Source organism: Alligator sinensis, unplaced genomic scaffold (assembly GCF_000455745.1).
Source record: "Alligator sinensis unplaced genomic scaffold, ASM45574v1 scaffold527_1, whole genome shotgun sequence".
Taxonomy (NCBI): domain Eukaryota; kingdom Metazoa; phylum Chordata; order Crocodylia; family Alligatoridae; genus Alligator; species Alligator sinensis.
The window spans coordinates 158,469-175,731 of record NW_005841958.1 but is presented as its reverse complement, the minus strand read 5'-3'; the positions used below and the strand labels follow the sequence as shown (position 1 = coordinate 175,731).

The following is a 17,263-nucleotide window of genomic DNA, read 5'->3' as shown; positions in this document are numbered from 1 at the left end:
GCATTGGGCCCACCCAGTAAACATTGCAGTCAATATGCTAGACTGGTTTGGCATGGAAAAGGATGGAAATTTACTATTATTATGGACACATACTAAATTACTGTCATCTGATGTAAGGTTACGTGATTCCTTCCTGCAGCACTTCCAGGACAGCACACTTACAGAGGGCTGAGTATAAAGGCCAACTTAGCCCTAAACCAGGGGTGGGCACTTATTTTGGGTAGAGGGTCGCTTGACAAGTCTGGGTGAGCTGTTGGGGGCTTCATAGGTAGCCCCGCCCCTAGTTGCCACTGGAAATCCCACTGCCTAACCCCTGACCTTTGCCACCAGAAGTCCCTCCCCTTGACCCCCAGAAATACTCTTTTTGGGAGGGGGTTGCCGTCTTAGAACCAGAAAACCCCCCCATATAATACACTAGTAGTCATAGATTCATAGATATAGGGTTGGAAGGGACCTTGCAGATCTTCTAGTCTGACCCCCTGCCCTGGGCAGGAGAGAGAATTGGGCTCATATGACCCCAGCTAGGTAATCGTCAAGCCTCCTCTTAAAGACCCCCAAGGTAGGAGCCAGCACCACTTCCCTTGGAAGTTGGTTCTAGATCCTAGCCACCCTGACTGTGAAGTAGTGCCTTCTAATGTCTAGTCTGAATCTACACTCAGTCAACTTATGGCCATTATTCTTTGTTACTCTGGGAGGCACTTGGGAGAACAAGGTCTCTCCCATTCCCTGCTGGTCCCCCCTAGTAAGTTAATAGACAGCCACCAGGTCCCCTCTCAGCCTTCTCTTGTGAAGGCTGAACAGGTTAAGGTCCTGTTGCTTCTCCTTGTATGGTCTGCCCAGTTGTCCCCGGATCATGTGAGTGGCCCTTCTTTGGACCCTCTCAGTGCTGTCGACATTCCTCCTGAAGTGCGGTGCCCAGAACTGGATGCAGTATTCCAACTGTGGCCTGACCAGTGTTGCATAGAGGGGGAGGATTACCTCCTTGGCCCTGCTTGTGATGCATCTGTGGATGCACAACAAGGTGCGGTTAGCCCTATTGACCATGTCCTCGCATTGGCGGCCCATGTTCATCTTGGAATCAATAGTGACTCCAAGATCTTTTTCTGCCACTGTGTTTTCTAGAAGAGTTCCCCAGCCTGTAGGTATGCTGCTGGTTCTTACTGCCCAAGTGCAGCACCCTGCACTTGTCAGCATTGAATCCCATCCTATTCTTATTTGCCCACCCCTGTAACCTGTCCAGGTCTAGCTGTATCCTGTCCCTCCCTTCTAGCGTGCCCACCTCACCCCAAATATTGGTGCCGTCTGCGAATTTAAACAGGGTGCTTTTCACCCCCTTGTCCAAGTTGATAATAAAGAAATTGAACAGTGCGGGCCCAAGTACTGAGCCCTGGGGGACTCCACTGCTCACATCCCTCCAGGTCGAATATGACCCGTCCACCACCACTCTCTTGAGTGCAGCCCCTCAGCCAGTTTGCTATCCATCTGACTGTAGGCATCAACGCCACAGTTGCCTAGCTTTTAAATGAGAATGGGGTGGTCGACAGTGTCAAGGGCCTTTCTGAAGTCCAGAAAGACTACATCCACCATGACACCTGCGTCCAATGATTTTGTGACCTGATCATAGAAGACAGTCAGGTTGGTCTGACAGGACTTGCCCCTAATGAAACCATGCTGGTTGCCCCTGAGCATCATCCCCGCTGCTGGCCCTTCACAGATGTGCTCCTTGATTATCTTCTCAAAGAGTTTCCCCTGGAAAGAAGTAAGACTAACGGGCCTATAGTTGCCCGGGTCCTCCCTCCTCCCTTTTTTGAAGATAGGGACCACGTTGGCCCTCTTCCAGTTGTCCGACACCTTGTAAAGCCGTGCCAGGGGCCCTGCGATAACCCCTGCCAATTCCCTCAAGAACCTGAGGTGGAGAGCATCTGGACCTCCTGATTTGAACATGTCCAGCCCCTCCAGAAGTCCTCTAACTCAGTCCTCCCTGGCCCTAGGCCTGGCAGAGTCTCTCCTGAGTCCATCCCAAATGTCAGTGGGGGAGTCCTGGTCCTTGCACAAAAAAATGGAGGCAAAGAAATTGTTAAAAAGGTCTGCTTTTTCCTTTGGTGCAACCACCCGATTGCCTAGCGGTTCCTGCAGAGGCCTCACATTACCCCGTGCCTTCTTGATACTCCCTATGTATTTAAAAAAGGACTTTTTGTTGTCCTTGATGCTAGCCCTAGTTCTGTATCTGCCTTAACTTTCCTAACAGCCCCCCTACAGACCCGAGCGATGGAGGTGTTCTCCTCTTTGGTGATAGCCCCTCCCTTCCACTGGGTGTATGCCTCCTTTTTGGCAATCTGGCATTCCCGAATGCCCTTGGTGAGCCAGGGGGGCTTTTGAGCACTCTTGCCCTCTTTGATTCTCATTGGGATTTTCACCCCTTGGGCTCTGAGTATTGTCTCCTTAAGGAATGACCACTCATCTTGGGCACCCAGTTCCCCTACCCTCCAGGACCCCAGTGCCTCTCCTACAAATCTCCCCAACTCATTAAAGTTGGCCCTCTTGAAGTCAAGGGCTACTGCCTTGCTGCAGGCCCTTGACACCCTGTGCTGGATGGTGAATTCCAGCAGGCGCTGATCACTGTCGCCTAGGTGGTGAAGAACCTGGAGTCCCCTCACCAGGTTGTCACCTGTGGTCAGGACCAGGTCCAGCAGGGCATTTCCCCTGGTGGGACTGTGCACCTCCTGGGTTAAGTGGAGGTCCTGTATCCTAGCAAGGAAACTTTGTGAGCGTTCCGACCTGGCTGACTGCTTCTTCCAGCAGATGTCTGGGTAATTTAGATCAAACACCTACTATAACATATTTTAATTTTATTACAAAAAATATTTGTCATGATTTGTTTTTGTGTACTATATATAGAAGGGATTGCATCATAACTCAAAAATAGTCTCACTCATATGGTGTATGGGGCTGTGGGGTGTGTGTATGTGAGGTTTCTGGGATGCGGGGACTGTCCCCACTCCCCCACATGGCAAGCAGACTCTGCTGCTGGTAGCAGCAGCAGGCAGGGGGAGTGGTGCTTAGGGAGCTTGTGCCTGGCACAGGCATGGAAGCCCAGCGGGGCATGGCTCTGGGCTGTGCTGTGTGTGGAGATGAGGAGTAGAGCCTGCCTGGCTACCTCTGTCAAGGGGGCTCCATGCCCTTTTCCTGCAGCTGCCGCACTTACACAGGAAAGCCCCCATTGGACTCCTCAGGGGGGCGGGGGACAGGACTCCCTCCACTCCGGGAAGAGTCTAGGGACTTGTGCAGCATGGGGTGGGGGAGGCAATGGGCTCTACCATGGGGATTCCTCCGCTGTGACTGCGGGAGCTGCAGGCATGCCGTGTTAGAGGTGGCCGCAGCAGGAGCAAGCTGGGAGCCATGGGGCCGGCTGGTTCCTGCTGCATTCTGTGATCCTGGCGTTGCAGTTGGGAACCAAGTGGTGTGGCACTGCACAGCTGGGCACGTCCCGGCAGCATGCTGTTCCTGCTTGCAACACCATGACCGCAGAATGCAGCAGGAGCCAGCTCATCTCTGCAGCTCCCAGCTTGCTCCTGCTGCCACCAGCCCTAGCTCAGGCTCCACACCTCCCCTTGCTGCCACTTCCTTTCCCCACCCCATGCCTGCCGCTCCCTACCTGCATCTCTGGCACCATGTGGTTCTGGCTGCAGGGCTGGGACCATGTGACACAGCAGGAGCACCATGTGGTTGCCAGCTGGGAACTGCGTGGTGCCGGTTGGCTCTTGCTACACTGGCGATCCTCCCCTCCCTCCACCCATTCTTACTTGAATTTCCCTCTCTGGTGGAGGGAAGTGAGGAGCAGCCCTAGGCTCAGAGGCCAGAAGCTTCTGCCAAGGCAGGGGCTTCTGGCTGGGCGGGGAGCTGCTGGTTACTGCTGCTGCTGGTTCCTGCCAGCAGCTTCCCCCTGGGTCCTAGTGCCCCTGGCTCCTGTCATTTGACAGGCAGCCAGGGTCAGATAAATATTTTTAATTTTTTTTTTAGGAGCCCTGTGGGCTAGATAGAATGGCCTGGAGGGTCGGATCTGGCCCACAGGCCGTGTTTTGACTACCCCTGCCCTAAACTGTTACAAATGCTGTCAAGTAATAAAATAGTACATAAGTGAAAATCAGTACTTTCCTACATACAAATTAAATCGAATGTGCAAGGGGACTTATTGACGTAATTAGAAAGAACATGAAGTGCTTTTCTGTAGGATTTGTGCAACTTCAGTGTAGCTTTAGACTGCTAATATGAATAATGACTGCAAGAGACTATTCCTGTTCCTATTTCCCATCAAAGCAATATTGGAAGATATCAGCATCAGAAAAGGAAACATTACCTAAAATTGTACGAGGAGGTTGTTATTCTCTAGACCAGTGATTTTCAACCTTTTCAGACTTGAGGCATGACTCAAGGAGTAACCCTTGTAAATTCGAGACGCCCGTAAGGAAAATCGCAGCTCTTAGCTTTCACTTGTTTTTTGACTAAGGAAAAATAACAGAGCATCGTTTCTGTTGTTGTTTCTGTTGCAAAGAGCTCAGAAAGATCATAGCAGGTCAGAATATTTTGACATGAAGTCCTATTTGAAATACCTGGGTTTATCTTGTGAATGATGTGCAGGTGTTGGCACATCTAAAAATGCTAATATTGCAATTGCATCCTGCGGTTCCCTTAAAAGGATCTTGTAGTACCCCAGCACACTGGTTGAAAATCACTGCTCTAGACTCTTGGCAAATATGTTGTGGATGTGAGCCCTGAAATTTCTATTGCAGGAAAAAAATCTTTCACAGGCCAGGCTTGGTTGCACAGAAGTAAATTAACATCAATTAATTTTTAATACTTACTCATTACAAGTTAATAATTAATATTTAATACCTTTGCATAAGAAAAACGATCAAGACTATGTTATAAGTGTAAACTATTCTGAACTGCCAGCATTAATCCATTAATTTGTGAAATGTGGAAATCTGCACTGGTACCTGATTTCTGAAGACTGACTGTGAAATAGTTTGGAAGTAGAGGCTGCTTTAATGCTATCGTTTGTCGGTATCTTCTGCTGCTTCTGCCTGTTCAAAAGATTTCTAATGCCATTAAACCACCTTCAACAATAGAAGACAGATTTGGGGGTTTTTTTGTCAGGAATCCTTACTTTTAGAATAATAATAATTCTAGGTTTTGCCCATTACCATTTTTATTTCACTGTCTTTGGCAATAGCATTTCACGTCTGTTTTCAGAGACACAGGTGAAGAGAGAATTTACATTTCTGGGGTAATAAAACTGCTTCTAAATGCTAGCTAAAACAGTGAGTATTTTGCACAAGAATCAGTGGCATGATAAATCCAATTTAAAAACAGGAAGCCATCTCCTGGCTTCATTTTTACCTATATAAGTCACTTAAGTCAATGGCTAACATGGAATGAGAATGGAATCTGATGCAGGATATATTATAATAGTAATAAATACCCTGAAATTTTATGCAGCTCACTTAGTCTGAGGAGTTAAATGAGCTTAAGGCTGTTCTCCAATTATTGAGTACCATTCAGTTTTATAGGGGGGAGTTTTAGTTCGTCATGTCCTCATTGTTAGTTGGACTACACAAGGAGTAAGATACAAGTCAACCTGAATAAAGGTGGCACAGTGTGGCTGAGAGTAGGCAGCTTGCACACGTTTACATGGGAGGCAGATCAGTATCGTGATGTACGGTTTAATTTTTAGAGTCTCTAAAAAGTCGAAGACATCTATTCTCACTTTTCTCTGCTATATAAAATAATTGATTCCCTTCAGTTACAGAGCTGGCAGAGCAATGTCCCTGCTGAAAGATGTTCGTCACACGAACCTAGAAATGTTCTTTATGATAACACACTTGTTGAAAACCTGTAATTTTTTTTTAAAGTTGCAACATGATTCATCTACTAAAGGCCAAATGCTTCCTTTAATGGAAACTCACAAGTGATATCAGAGGCCATAGGAGTCATGTACCTTCATCTGAGGGCAGATTTCAGGTCTGATTCCTTTGCCAGTTATAGATGCCATAAACTATGTTCGCACTGTGCTGTGGATGTAATTCCAGAAGTGGAGGGATTTTTTTTAATTTCCATTTTTGACCAACATTAAGCAATGTGCTTAATAGACTCCACATACCTTTCTGTAAAGGGAAGAATTATAAACTTTCAGTCTCCAAATACATTACTTAACTTTTATTTTGAAATTTTGCAAAACAGTCTAAGCACTTCAAATTCAAGTTGGAGCCAGACTCCTTTCTCTGCTGTCCCCTTCCCCCCACTCCCACCCGGCCCCTTAGATCCCATAGTATGTTGCTCTACAAGTGGTCCTGTGGTAGTTAGTGGATCCTGTTATGTGGTTAAGTACTATTCAACATGTGGAAGGAGGCCAGTATTTGAGTCCATGTGATGTTTGACTCTTGCCCATTTCAGTTCCTCAGGTTGTCGATTCTTAAGATAACCCTCCTGTTGTTAAACGCTCCTTGTGCAGTGGAGTAAAGTGTATAAAAAGTAGCGAAGAATTTCAACGTTGTTGGTACTCCTGAGGTGGGGGATAATGGGACCTGTGAAAGAATATGCATTTCACAACAGAGGTTATAAGCAATGGGACCCTGGGTCTGCTTATGGCAGCCAGAGAAGGACAGCTTTAGAGGCAGGTAAAGCTGTGCCGGTAGCACAGTGAGTCCAGTTAGAAATATTTTTCAGTCGGGAGTCCATTCAGAGGAAAAAATAGGAGCAGCAAAATAGTAATGAGGTCATTTGCTTTTGTGTTCAGCCTGTTTCATGGTAATAAATAGTTATTGCTTTTCAGTCCAAATTACAATATCCTCATCATGAGTTGTTCACCAGATATTTTAACTGTGATTGGCCTGAATGAAAAACAAAATAAAGAGTGGGTATAAATCTGACATCTCTTTTTGCAGGGAGTAGTATCATGCATTGGGAGTAGCCTAACTAATTTGTTGAATTCAGTGAGGCTGCTTGCATTCTGATAAGCTACTCAACACAAGGACAGTAGTTACTTTCCATTATAGATTGCACAGTATGATCCTACAAACATCAGACATATAGTGTGACTTGATGAATAAAATTATGTTTACAGGATTAGGGCATATACTCCAATATGCTTTATGGTATTAAATGTTATGCTGCTGTGAATGATATATGACACGGAGGAGGAAAGGCACTTAAATGCTTCTAGAAAACATTGTAAGCATATAGAGGTGTAGCTGGTGGCAGTAATGAGTCATGAGCTTTATAGACTGTTTCTCCTTTTCATTTATGAATCTGACAGTTTAAATATAGCTCTAAGCAATTACAAATCAATTATAACCCTCAATTATGTTACCATTTTTAATATATTCATTGCCCTCTAGGTACAAATACAAATCATCCCACTCCGCTTGAGGTCAGGAGTTCGATAAAGATCATTTAGCCATCTCATCTAAATGGAGCTAAGTGGAACTAATTATTAATCAGTGGGACTGGCAGGAGTGGGCGCTCTCACGAGATTATTTGTTATCTCTTACAGGCAATTTCGTTTCTCACACCGCTGGCAGTCATTTTTGTGGTAAAAATAATCCGGCGGACAGATAAGACTGAAATTAAGGAGGCTTTCTTAGGTAAAGTATACCTGCTTTTACAATGAAACGTTGTTAATCATTTTTTCCCCCAAGTTGTACCAAGTTGTAGTCTTAGCCATGAGGAGTCCATGGGTGAAAGCCTGGCTGTAGTAGTCCACTGGAGTTGGCATCAATTGGGCCAGAATTTCACCGCGTCTTAAGAAAATCTCTCTCTTGTACGTATCTTTCTAAATACACGAGGATCTCTTTCCTGTTTCTACTGTTTATCTGATCAAGTAGATTTGATCTTTCTCAAGCTAATTGGCTAGTATCTGTGGCAGAAAGTGTCCCAATGAATTGCTCTTTACTTGAAAACCAGCGGCTTTTTCCACATTACTTACAAATGAACAAAGTCCGGTGTCAGCCAAAGCACTTCACTTACAGGCAAAAGTTTCAGATATTGGCAGGGCATTTCTAATGAGGCATCCGTGACTCTTAAGTTCTCTTGGCTTTGCTGCTTAAATGTATTGACTATCAGATCGTGGAGCCATATGTTTGCTAAGGTTTTTGCCTGAGCAAGCCTGAATGGAAATGGTGTTTAGGCAGCATAGAGCATCTGTGGTTGTTTTTTCTGTGCTGATGTTATAGTGGCTGGAGAAAAGATATTAGGGACTGTTATTTTGATGCTGCCAGTAGTTGGTAGTATACTGTTCAATTTATTATAAGTGATATTTTATTGATGTGAATGCACTCACTAGAAAGGGGTCATGTAGATATAAGTATAAATACACAGTGGTATGGTTTTTGTTTTAATTTTATTGCTGTTATTTCAAAATAAAAGGAACTGTGGATCTGTTTTTCCATCTCTTTGGCCCAGGAATCTTCTGGACTGCATTTGCTTTTGATAGTTTTGACTGTACTTACCATTAGATCTACAGGATCCAGATAATAAATCTATCTTTCAACCTCCTCCCCTCCTCATAAGCACATATGAAACCATGGTCTTGATGTAGCCATGAGCCCCATTTATTCAATATTGGCATAAACATAAGACCTTTTGTGGCTTAGCATACTCAAAGAGATAAATCAGATTTAGTGGTTTAATGCGATCTCATCTTCAGATGTGAATTTGTTCAGAACATTGGTTTAGACGAGAGGTTCTCAACAGGGGTGCTGCAGCACCCTGGGATGCCATGAGGTCCTTTTGAGGGTGTCATGGGGTGCAAAGAAATAAGTGCTCACTTTTCCCTGCCTGGCCTCTATGCAAGGAGGTAGGTGCAGCTTCATTTCTGGGTAAGCTTGCACTTGTCTCTGCCACCCCCTGTGTGGGGAGTTAAGTGCTTGCTCCTGGCCTCTTCCCTATGTGTGAGAAGCTAAGCCTAGGCTCTTCTGTGCAGGCTTGAGTGCAAGAAGATAAGGTCATGATTGTCCCTGCCCTGCCTCTCTCTTGGGAGCTAAGCGCTTGCTCCTCCCTTTCCCTCCTGCCAGGAGGTAAGTGCTGCAATAAATAAATTAGTTATTGAATTGGGGTGTCACTCAAGTCACTGCAGTTCTGAAGGGGCACCAAGAGCCAAAAAAGGTAGAAAACCACCAGTTAAACAAGTGGTTTTCAACCTTTTTTCATTTTCAGACCCCAAAAAACTGTGGCATGGAGGTGCAGACCCCTTTCGATATTTCAAGTAGGTGAATTGTAAGTGTGGGTATTCACACACTTTTGATTGATCATAGTCCTCTTTCGCAGACCCCTTAGACATAGTCTGTGGACTCCCAGGGGCCTGCAGACCACAGGTTGAAAACCAGTTGGTTTAGACCGTTCTCATTGACTTTGATGGAACTCTGCTGTCACACAATATGAGGATCTGGTGCATTTTATGGAAACCCAAGAAACTGTTATGTTGCTAATACAGTTTCCTTTGGGCCACCTCGACTCTCAGCTAAGGACTGCAAAGGCTGACTGTAATTTTCCCTTGCTTTGCCACTAGTATAGCTATTAAAAAGGAAGCACAAATCTTATATCTATGATAGCATTTTGTACCTGGCTTGCACTTGCTTTGAAGATGGAGATGGCTGCAGAATGTGAAAGGCTGTGTAGACAATCAGCCCTGTGGTTTTATAGTCATGTTAGAGCTTGGTAGAAACATCAGAGGGTTTTTAGTATATCTTAGGAATGGTGTGTCTTGTATAGTCCCTTTCTCTTAATAAGGAAATATGGTGTTATGACATTACTAGTCAAAAGCATTTGATCTTTCAGAAAAATTATTGTACAGCCACTACCTAAAGTTGCCATAAATAAATGAAAGCCTGGGTACAAGGAAATGTATGCCTGTATATATCTATATATGTGCATGTGTGTTGGGGCTGTGTGTGGTGGGGGGGGAGGAGAGAGACGTTGAAAGTAAAAGGTGAAGGTCTATATTGGATAACACCTGTCCTTGGGATTGATTTTTTTTTTTTTTTTTTTTGCCGGCAGCCATTGTAAATGTCCGGGAATGCCTTTTCTGTTGTTGTTGCTTTCTGAAGGACCTCATTTTTTTTTTTACCTAAAAAAGAATAAAATAGACAAATCCTATGACACGGCAAAGATTCTTATGATAGACTGTGTACTCGGACATTGATTTTATGGATATCGACTGATAAGCGTTAGTGGGGTGTTGGACTGCAACAATTGGGGTAGCAGTCCAATGAGAAAATAGCCTGGAGTGGGTCTCATAATCGAAAGTTATTTCACTGTAACTGCTCTGCTGAAAATAAGAGATCTGCTGATAGATTTTCCAGGAGGAAATAAAATGCACCGGTTCTTGCCTTATAGCATGTAACAATAAGGTGGATGGCAGCATTAAATCAGTTTAAATCTAACCAGAGAGAAACTTATGCCCTGTTCCAAAGCCTGTTAAAGTCAACATAAAGGCTTCCAAGAGATTTAGGTCAGGCTTTTCATGGAGTCCAGTGAATGTTGCGAGTAAATAGCAGGATATTTCCGTACCATAAAAAAACGTCATTTTATTAGAAGATTCCTAGTGATTATCCTTGTGTCTGCCCCACAGCTGATTTTTTTTTTCTAAAGAAGATAGGAAAAAATTTAAATCTGCTCTGTTCAGATGCTAGCGGAGCAGAGCATCCAGGTGCTAAATGGTGTTGTGTACTAGGTTTCATACAGATAGTTATAAGAGATGGCTCCTGTTGCAAACATGTTACATGTTCTTTGGTGTTGAACTGATTCTCCACGGCTTTGCTCCTGGAATAGTAATTTGAACAGAGCAGGTGTATTCAGAAACCCACTCTCCACTCACTTCTCATACGTCTGAAAGATGACGTAGCATTTCAAGCCAGCATTCAAGGTCCCTGATCATTGTGCTGGTCTCAAATAAGCCCCTCAACAAGTAGAATAAGAAAACCAATGGGGTTATTAAAATCTTTCAGCTATGCTAAAGAATCCAATTTCAATCTGATAAAAGTTTCAATCCATAAATCAAATGCTGTAATGTTACAGTTTTATAACTTGGCAGCTATATTACTATTGTTCTGTTTTTCTTTTTTAGCTGTTTCCTTGGCTCTAGCTCTGAATGGAGTCTGTACAAATACTATTAAATTAATAGTGGGGAGGTAAGTCTTGTCATATTATAAATGATGGCTTAAACAGTCAAAGAAATTAATACAGAGTTGACAAATATCATCTGTCTTAACAAAAAAGATAACCACTGTTTCCAAACACACAGGATTAGCAGAGACTTCTCTTGTGCTCTGCTCACCCCTGGTAGGGATGGTGCATGACCTCATTACGATGCATCTGACTTGCAGGATTCTTTGCTGCCGTTGTTCATAGCTTGTATGTTGGAAGATCCAGACAAACAAGAACAGGGTAAAAAAAGGTGCAAATTGAAATCCGTTTGTTTCATTGATGGCACATGAGGGAAGAGCCACAGTATGCAGGGATTTAGCTGCCAGCTCCCACTAGCAAAAGTAAATTGAAACCAATTCATTTCACCATGTGACAGTGGAACTGCATTTGATGTAGTACATATTGCCACAGATGACATCTCCCAGCAGCACCAGGACTCATCGGGCACACCTAGGCTACAAGTCAGAGCCCTGAAGGGCTGTTTCTAGAGCTGTGGGAATCTGAACAAAAAGAAAAAAGAGAATGTGTTTTAGGTCAGCCAGAACTTTTGCCTTTCTGGGCAAAATAGGGGGAAAAAAACCAAACAAGCCAAACCCTGAGAGAAAACTCATTTTGGATTGATTGAAACATTTAGACTTTTACATTTATTCTTTGCTGAGTTAGGCAGGAATTCACAAATAGGTTTGATCCATCCAAAACTGCATTCCTCAGCAAATAAACTTTGTCCAATGAATTTTGGCTGGTTCCACCTCTTTTCTAGTGCTATAGGAGTGCCGCAGGCAAAATATTTCTGCTTGTAGTTTGACTTCATTACTTGTCACCCCAAATATTTAGTTCTGGCATTCAGAACACTTAGCCGTCTTCATTTTACAAGTGTTTTTTGTTTAGAAACTTCAGTAACCAGTCCTCCCAACAGTCTTGTGAGCTCGGTCAGGGTCACCGTTGTATCAGAAAGAAACCACAGTAGCAAAGGAAGTCAACATTCAAGCTGACTTGATTAGAACTTGATTGTTTCTGGATTAGAGCTTGGTTGTTGCTTGATCCCAGTCCTAAGCAGCTGGCTTGGCCTCCCTGTTATAGTAACACCTAAGGTGGCTACCAGTAGGAAGGTCAATAAAACCCTATGCTACCCTGCAGAACATGTGAGTAGCCCAGGATAGTCTGCTTGCTCACTGAAAGAAATGTACAGGTTGGCCGCTCTGTGAGATATATGAAGAGTAGCCCTGCAAAATCCTTTGTGGGGTTGAGTCTCTTATTCCGCCCCCCCTACATAACCTCAGGATTTGAACCCACCAGCCTTAAGAGACTGACCTGTCCAACTCCTGCTAAGACATTGTGCTGGAGGAGTCTGTCTAGACAGGCTCTATGTAAAAGTTCAGCATGAAATAAAACAGCGTATTGCAAAGAGAGACATTTCAATTGCTACTGTAGGTAGAATAAAACAGAAGGAAATGAACACCCTCTGTGATAGTCAATACATTTAACAATCGCTTTGAGGTCTGTTTCTAACTACAGCTCTTATGTTTTAAATGTTCATGGTGTTTTTTGTAGACCGCGTCCCGATTTCTTTTACCGCTGCTTTCCAGATGGAGTAATGAACACTGAAATGCACTGCACAGGTGATCCAGATCTGGTGTCGGAAGGCAGAAAGAGCTTTCCCAGTATCCACTCTTCCTGTAAGTTCATTCAAGAAAGCAGTATACCTTTGGCAAGCTTAACCTCATCTATGTTTTAACATTGCTCTTTGTGACATGCTTTTTCGCTGGAGGGATCAGAACTTGTGTCTTGAGTCAGGAGTGCAGAAAGCACATGTCTTGAGCTCTCTGGTATTGCTATTTTTAAAAAGTAAGGGTACTGTGCCTCTTTCCTTGAGTACTGCCTCTGCTTCCCAGGACGTCTTATTGAATTTGGCAGAATAAGAAGTTGCTTGAGGTGCAAGAAGATGAGAAAATCAAGACCTGTAAGAACTTTTTCAGGGGTTTCTAGGACTCTGGATATAAAGCAAATTTTTCTAGGTTTATTTACTGAACTTTGAGAAAATTACAAACCATCTAGTAGTTCTTATCTTTGTAACATGACTTAGTGAACATAAGTTTGAATCATTGAGATCACTCAGCTTGCGTGCATCGACATGTGTGCCGCTGCAGAGTTTTTACTCCGCAGCAAAACCATACTTGCATTTACAGTTCAGTGTCATAAACTGGACTGTGAAGGGCAGATGGGAATAAAGGGGAAATGAGGCTGCTGCTTCAACTTAGTTAAGTTCCACCAGTTTTTTAGGTTAAGCATATGGGAGGTAAGTGATAGCTATGTGCCCCCTCTAAGATGGGGGATGGAGAATGGGTGGTTTTGACAGTGTCCTTAACATGCCAGCATGGACAGTTCCACATGGGAAGTGGTAAATCAGTAGTAACTAACTACTTGCTGCAGCAAGGGCCTGGAGAGAAAATTGGAAAGAGTTTTGTCCCTTGGATGCTCCTAAAACAGGGCAGTATCCCATGACACCATACATGTTTTTTGATAGTCCACAGTCTAGTTCTTATGTGGGGAGTTGCATATATGTATAGTATGCAGTTATTTTGTTCATATATATTTATAGAATATATGCAATGTCCTCAAATGCTAGTTTTTTATACTGAGTTGCAATCATCTTGGTTCAGTGAAGAACTTCAACTTTTAAATTACTGCATGCATTTGGGTGGTGGTGGGGGGGACAGGCACGTGGCCACCACTGCCATCCACCACCCCGTGCCACTGCTCCTCGTTCAGGTCTTGTGCTGGGGGGTACGCTTATTAAAAAAGGCTGGACATCCCTGTCATAATATTTCAGTTTCTGATGGTGCTGTATGATCTGAAGTCTTAGAAAGCAGTTTCTCATAAATATTTCATTTATTTTTCCTTAAGTCAAGCCTAAACTTCTCCCTAGGTTCCTTCCTTCAGGATTTCTTTTGTTCCAGACCCTAGCTATGTTTGTCAGAGGGCTCTTCTTACTCCCTCCCATTCAGAGTGGAATAAAATGAGCTACACCAACTACAAGTTACTGTTGATAAATGTGTACTATAGCCCAATACTGCTGACCAGGGTGGGTTAACTGAATTGTGTCAATGTTATGTAGATTGCACCCTTAGAGCCAAATGCTGTTCTCTCACCAGTGTAATATGGAGTGACTGTATTGACATTAGTGGAGTGGTACCATATTTGCACAGGTGCAAGTGAAAATGGAAGTTTATCTTTAATATTACCATACTTCCTCCAGCATTATGTTTGGCTATAGCTTCTGCACTGTAACATAAAGAGTTGGGGAGTTTGCCCATATTCCTGGTATTTAAGCAGCACTAAAGAAGTTTATGGTTTTTTCCCATGATTTCTTCTTTTTATAGTGTCGAAAAAATATAAACTTGCTCTGAGAAGAACGAGACTTGACATGATAAACTGTAGTATCTCTCTGTGAATGATAGTTAAAAGTAGCCCACTGCAGTTCGGTATTTTCTTTTTCATTTGAACATGTGAAGGAAATAAATCACAAGTGAAAGCAACATGCTGCCAGGCAGCTGGTAAAGAGAGATTAAAAGCCCCAATTCAAGAGTCATTCTTACCATCAAATCAGTGTTTCTTACAGTATTCCTTGGCCTTGTTGTCAGTCAGAATGCTTTATATACACGTATCTAAAATCTGATCCATGCAAAACAAGTCTTTTGACAGAAAAGTTTGTTTGGTTGTAGACTCAGAGATGCATGACCATGTAACAAGTTTGTATTGCTGAGAGGTCACCCGTGCTGGAATCCCATTTTCCATGTACAATATGTTGCATGTTACCTTCCTTATATTCTGTGACTATCTTGCGGGGAGTGCGTGGGGGGGGGTCCCTACACCCCCCATCCTGCCTCACACTCCACACACCCACACCCTGCCTCCACAACCCCCATCGACATATACATACACCCCAACCTACCCTATGCCCCACTACGCAGCCACACCCTCTCACCCCCCCGACACACATTATAAAAGAGTGAAACTTTTTTTTTGAGTTATTATGCTGTCTCTTCTATATACTGTACACAATCACAAGTCATGACAAATATTTTTGTCATAAAGTTAAAATATAGTAAGTGTTTGATTCTAGTGTATGATTTCATTTTTTTCTGGTTCTAAGATGGTAACCTCCGCTCTTAAACAGAGTATTTGGTGGGGGGGCAGCAAGGGGAAGGACTTCTGGTAGCAAAGGTCCTAAATATATCTGGGGGCAGGATTTCCAGTCCCAATGTTGTGAGCACGGGGTGGGGCAACTGTCAAGGGGTGGGGCTACCTATGTGGCCCCCAACAGCTTGCCAAACTTGTTATGTGGACCTCCACCTGAAATAATTGCTCACTCCTCCAATAAGTCCTTTATTACTGGTCGCATCATTTTCAGTAGTAGTATTTCCTGGATGGATGATGGCAGTACAGTGACAAGACTATATGCTAAGCTCTGGTTACTTGGTTGCAAAGCTGGGCCAGTCGCTTGTGGTGCTTATAACCCAGTTCAGGGGGGTGGGAAGATTATCAAAAAAGCTCTGTTACCCAAACTTCCCCCCAGTGTTTCTCTTCTTCTTCTTGCATATCACTTCAGAAAGTCGACTTCTCCAACCATTTAAGAGTAGATCCATCAATATTACTGCACATTTTCAAACTGTTTGGTGGACAATGTAGAGGGCAGTCTGATATCTTTTGCCATAGGGGCAGAATGGTGAGTTTGTAAGGCCCATTTTATGTTTGATTTTGTTGAAGGCTCCATAGGCTGATCGCAGTGGATTCAGGTTTACCCATGCCTTCCATGGGAGTTTATGACCAGGAGGGTGGGTGTGAGGATGGTAGTTGTATGTAGTTGTGTAGTGGGGTGTGGTTGCTATTCCATTGCTCTTCCCATCTTCTCTGGGGCCATGATGACAGCATGGTGCTCCTACTTCTTTTGTGGTGTTTCTGGCGGATACTGGTAGGGGTTTTCTGCTTCTGAGATGTTTCTGCATTGGGTATTTGTCAACCGTGTCATGTAGTAGATGGTCTTTCTGTTGGGCTCCTATTGCCAGGTTAAGCAGTATTCTAGACCTCTTGATGTTATTATGAGGGGGTCTTCCTGCCAAGATGAACATATTTTCCCATTCTGTGTATACCACTTACTGTTCATAGTGTAGAATTCAGGGTACTGTCCAGTTTGTGGGTGTGGGTGCTATTTACCCACACAGGAAGGCAGTATTCTGCTGGTGCGTAAGCCATGGCTAGTGTAGTTGTTCTCAAGGTAGAGAAGTCGGCTCCCCATGTTGTACCGGATAGTTTCTTAATGGCTGCTGCCACTGAAGTTACCTTGTGCCTCAACTTCTTCAGGTGGTGGTGGAAGGTTAGGTTTCTGTCTAGAGTGACAACCAAGTAGGTTGGTCTCTTCTTGAAGGGTAAAACTTTTTCCTCCGCAACAACTCTTATCTTGGCATTTGTGGCATGATTGTTCAGATGAAAAAGTGCTGAAGTGGTCTTCTGTATATTCAGCTTCAATTGTCACTGTTTTAGGTAGGAAGCTATGAGTTCTATGTCATGGTTCAGTTTGGCCTCTATTGATGATACATTTCTCTCTTCACTTGGGATGGCCCTCTGTGAGGTTACAAACAACTGATTAGAGATCCAGGTCTCTGATCTTAAAAATATAAATTGTACAATGTAGGGTAAAACATCACAGGAAGATCCTTTCATGGGGTTCTGCCATCAAGCTGATCTTCTAGGCTGATTGACATCATACTTAGGCTCAGCAAAACATGCACAGATTTTTTGCAGCCCGAGAGGCATTGTATTATCTGAGTAAGAGCATCTCAAATTGAGCAGGGATGGAAGAATCAGGCCTTGTTTTGGAGGTTTCCTTATTGTACAGGAAGTCAGTTCATCAGGAAAAACAGTTGACTATTTAGCAGTGAAACTCAAACTTTGGCTATGGCATGAATTACAGAGTATGTGCAATCACCCTATTCACTGCAGGTAATGCTGAGGGTTTTTTTTCAAAGTGCACCTGGAAGTTTTATGCAAGTTGAGTATTTTT

At 43.6% G+C, this 17,263-nt stretch overlaps 1 protein-coding gene across 2 annotated transcripts in view; it reads left to right on the top strand.

Moving 5' to 3' along the window:
- PLPP4 (phospholipid phosphatase 4) overlaps positions 1-17,263 on the top strand; it is a 70,135-nt gene that overhangs the window by 3,143 nt on the left and 49,729 nt on the right. The window contains exons 2-4 of one of the 2 annotated variants that reach the window (XM_006020537.1): positions 7,553-7,643; positions 11,123-11,186; positions 12,754-12,878. In XM_006020537.1, coding sequence (XP_006020599.1) covers positions 7,553-7,643; positions 11,123-11,186; positions 12,754-12,878 — 280 coding nt within the window. Of the gene's footprint in view, positions 1-7,552; positions 7,644-8,733; positions 8,762-11,122; positions 11,187-12,753; positions 12,879-17,263 lie in introns of both variants that reach the window. The other variant, XM_025200203.1, reaches the window with a different exon arrangement.